Source organism: Lathyrus oleraceus, chromosome 2 (assembly GCF_024323335.1).
Source record: "Lathyrus oleraceus cultivar Zhongwan6 chromosome 2, CAAS_Psat_ZW6_1.0, whole genome shotgun sequence".
Classification (NCBI taxonomy): Eukaryota; Viridiplantae; Streptophyta; class Magnoliopsida; order Fabales; family Fabaceae; genus Lathyrus; species Lathyrus oleraceus.
Window position 1 is genome coordinate 438,404,040 of NC_066580.1, and position 3,243 is coordinate 438,407,282.

The 3,243-nt window shown below is 33.0% G+C and overlaps 1 protein-coding gene across 1 annotated transcript; it reads left to right on the forward strand.

Annotated features, from left to right (window-relative positions):
- Window positions 1-207: 207 nt before the first annotated feature.
- On the forward strand, window positions 208-1,763 carry LOC127121513 (protein FD). The gene is made up of 2 exons (XM_051051996.1): window positions 208-1,270; window positions 1,382-1,763. Exons 1-2 carry the CDS (start codon window positions 533-535, stop codon window positions 1,448-1,450), a joined length of 807 nt encoding a protein of 268 aa, XP_050907953.1. The 5' UTR covers window positions 208-532; the 3' UTR covers window positions 1,451-1,763.
- Window positions 1,764-3,243: the final 1,480 nt, after the last annotated feature.

Here is a 3,243-nt window from a genome sequence, read left to right on the forward strand (position 1 = left end):
TTTATTATTCACGAAGAAAAAGAGGGTATACCTATTACTGTATATATTTAGGAGTTTGATATTTCGTAATTAAGCCTTCGTGTTCCGAAACTTGCGAACAACCCAAAACACTAATAGAAAAGTTGTGTAAAAAACAAAATAAAGTGGAAAAAAAAAGAAAAGAATGTGTTTGATGTAGTTTAAATATGAATATTTTAGTATTGATATGACTGTAGCGGTAATCATTTCGTACTCACTGATCTTGCTAGAAAGAACGGATGAGTAACAGGTACTCTACCACTTCACTCTCCAGACTTCAGACCTTCAGTCACACCTCTCTCTCTCTCTCTCTCCCCCAATCTCTTCAAATCCCACTTTTTATGTCCTAACACATTGCCCTATCCCACCAAACACAAGTCATCATCATCAATAACATTCAAACTCTCTCGAAACTGTTCTTGTCCTTGTCCATTTCTTTCCAACAAAATTAACATACATAAATATCACCATAACAAATTCATCAACTCTTTCTTGTAGGAACATAGTAGAAACCATGGAAGAGTTGTGGAAAGACATAAACATGTCTTCATTGAATGAACAAAACACACGACGACCCATGATTATGAGTACTCGCGATTCCTCCACTTTTGGTGGTGTTATCCTTCAAGACTTCCTCGCTCGACCCCTTAACATAAACCCACCAAAAAACATTGATCATCATTATTCTTCTAACAACTCATCTTCTTCTGTTGCTTCAGATCAAAATCCTTCTTTTTTTTGCCCTACTGTTTCAACTGCCCCGCCACCACTTGTCACTGCTCTCAGTTTAAACACTCGGCCTGATCATTTTCCCTTCGACACTCTTATCAGACACAACAAGGATAACAATTCTCAGTTGTTATTTCAACAACAACATCAACAACAACGTAACATTACTGTTTCAAAGGTTTCCCATGTCGTAAATCCCACACCATTTGATCCAAACGTCGGTGTCGTATCTAATGCTTTCACCTGTTTTGGAAAGAGATTTGGTGAACCACCTGATGTTAGTCCAGGTGAAAGGAGAAATAAGAGAATGATCAAGAATCGTGAATCTGCTGCACGTTCACGAGCTAGAAAACAGGAAAAGATTACTTCTTTCTTTCTTTCTCATAATCAAATGTGTGAGTTGAAGATATGTCGCAAACATGTCTCATTTTATTTGTTATTTCAGGCTTACACGACCGAACTGGAGCAAAAAGTTGATTTTTTGCTGGAAGAGAATGCAAAGCTCAAAAGACAACAACAAGAGGTACATGATTAATGTCACAATGTTTTTTAGTAAGTATATTATGGTTTCGTATTGTACTATAATAGTTGAATAATAGTAGGACATGTTTGTGTTGTGACAATGTGAATGCAGTTATGGGAAGCAGCAAGTAGTGCACCAAAGAAGAATAGCTTACATCGAACATTAACAGCTCCATTTTAAGAACGAGCAGTGGTATCTAACTAATTGTGGTGTAAACAAAATGTTACCCTTTTGAGTGTAGTGTACCATGATGTAATTGTAATTGTGGTTGTGAATCTTTCCACGTTGTTTAGTTATAAGTTATTTTGAGGAATACACGCAGGAAAGTGGAATGTGCTTTTGCCATTCCCAGTAGCAGGGGCCTCTCAATGGGGAAACTTAATTTGAATGGTCTTTTTATGGTATTATTGTTATGCTCCCTAGTTTTGACGTTTTGCATTTTTTGTTTGTTGGGTCAATGTTTGACAAAATTTTCTTCATGCGGAAAGTGAATGATGTTGGAGAGGAAAGGATGAAAAGTGTGACCTAAAAGCAGCATAGACTAGGCATTACTCACTAGTGTTTAGCCTACAACTATATGCTTAGCTGGATGGGTGTTTGCAAGACATGACTTGACATGAAGTTTTGTTTTATATCCCCAACTATGACAAATGAGTGCATGGTACTATAAATGTTCAAATTTAAACAATTAAAATAACAAATTGCTTCTTCCACTTTAATTCGAAAGATTCATTTAACATCAAAACACAACAATGGGACACATTTTTTATTTTTTTAAAATTTAGTTCAGAAATGAATCTACACTTCATCAAAAGATTTATTTATTATACAATTTTATGACAAATTTGAAAAATATATTCTTTAAATCATCAAAGCGAGAATTTTTTTTAAAAATTAACATTTGCATCTTAGTGACAAACTTAAAATATTAGTGATAAATTTAAAAGTGTATTTTGAAAATTGTGAAGTGAGAAATTTAATAAAATAGGGCATTGTATGTTTTTCTTCCTCGCGATAAAAAACTCTTTTTTCTCATAACTTTTAAAAATATTCTTCCATTCTCAATAAATTATTATATATTTAAATATTATTATTATATTTTATCACATTAAAATGAATAAAAAAAGTTGAAATTTAAAATAAAATTAATGTATTTCCTTCCTTGTTGCTTATACTACTATGATCTTTTAGCTGAAAAAATGAATTTATGGTTTGGAAATAGATTTTCGGATTCTTGTTGAAGATCATTCGGAAGTATATTTTCGGATTAATTCTGACTTCAATTCGCTCAATTTTTTGAATATCTTATTTTATTATTTTCCTTAAATATGATACACTTTGATGTTTTTTCCATACTTTTTTGTGTGTCCATATACCAAATATGTTGATGTCAAGGTAGATATTGACAACTGATTTACAAATGGACAAGAGTTTTATGTTGGTAGTCATATGTTCCGATGAATCCTAAAGGAGGCATCCAAATTGAGATTCAACGTTGTGATTGAAAGGTTAGATAATATTTCAGAGAGAAGATTTGCATTTGTGACACTGAGATGTGAAAGAAGTGGTAAATACGCAACTCATATCCGAAAGTTGAAATGAGATGACATCGTTTTGAGAAAATATGAGTGTCTTTTTATGTTGTGTGGATATCTTTAGCAGATAATAAATAAAGATTTAATGTGATTTGCAGTACACATAATCATGACATGTGTCACAATTTAACTGTTCATCCCATTGCATGTTGCCTTATGCTTGAAGAGAAAGAAATCATTTATGACATGACATTAAACATGGTGTAGCCCAAAATCATACTTGCAACTTTGAAACGTAAAAGATCCAGAAATATCTCAAATATCAAGCAAGTATATAATATTCGTGCCCGAAATAACTAGGCGATTAGAGGAGATAGGACCGAAACGTAACAATTGTGGAAACTTCTGGATGATAACCATTATGTATTTAGGTACCGA

What these genes read in the sequence shown, in the direction of transcription:
- LOC127121513 (XM_051051996.1), top strand. Translation starts at nt 533, where the DNA reads ATGGAAGAGTTGTGGAAAGACATAAACATGTCTTCATTGAATGAACAA. An exon ending in TCAAAAGACAACAACAAGAG is followed by an intron (nt 1,271 to 1,381) that starts GTACATGATTAA and finishes ATGTGAATGCAG; the next exon opens with TTATGGGAAGCAGCAAGTAG.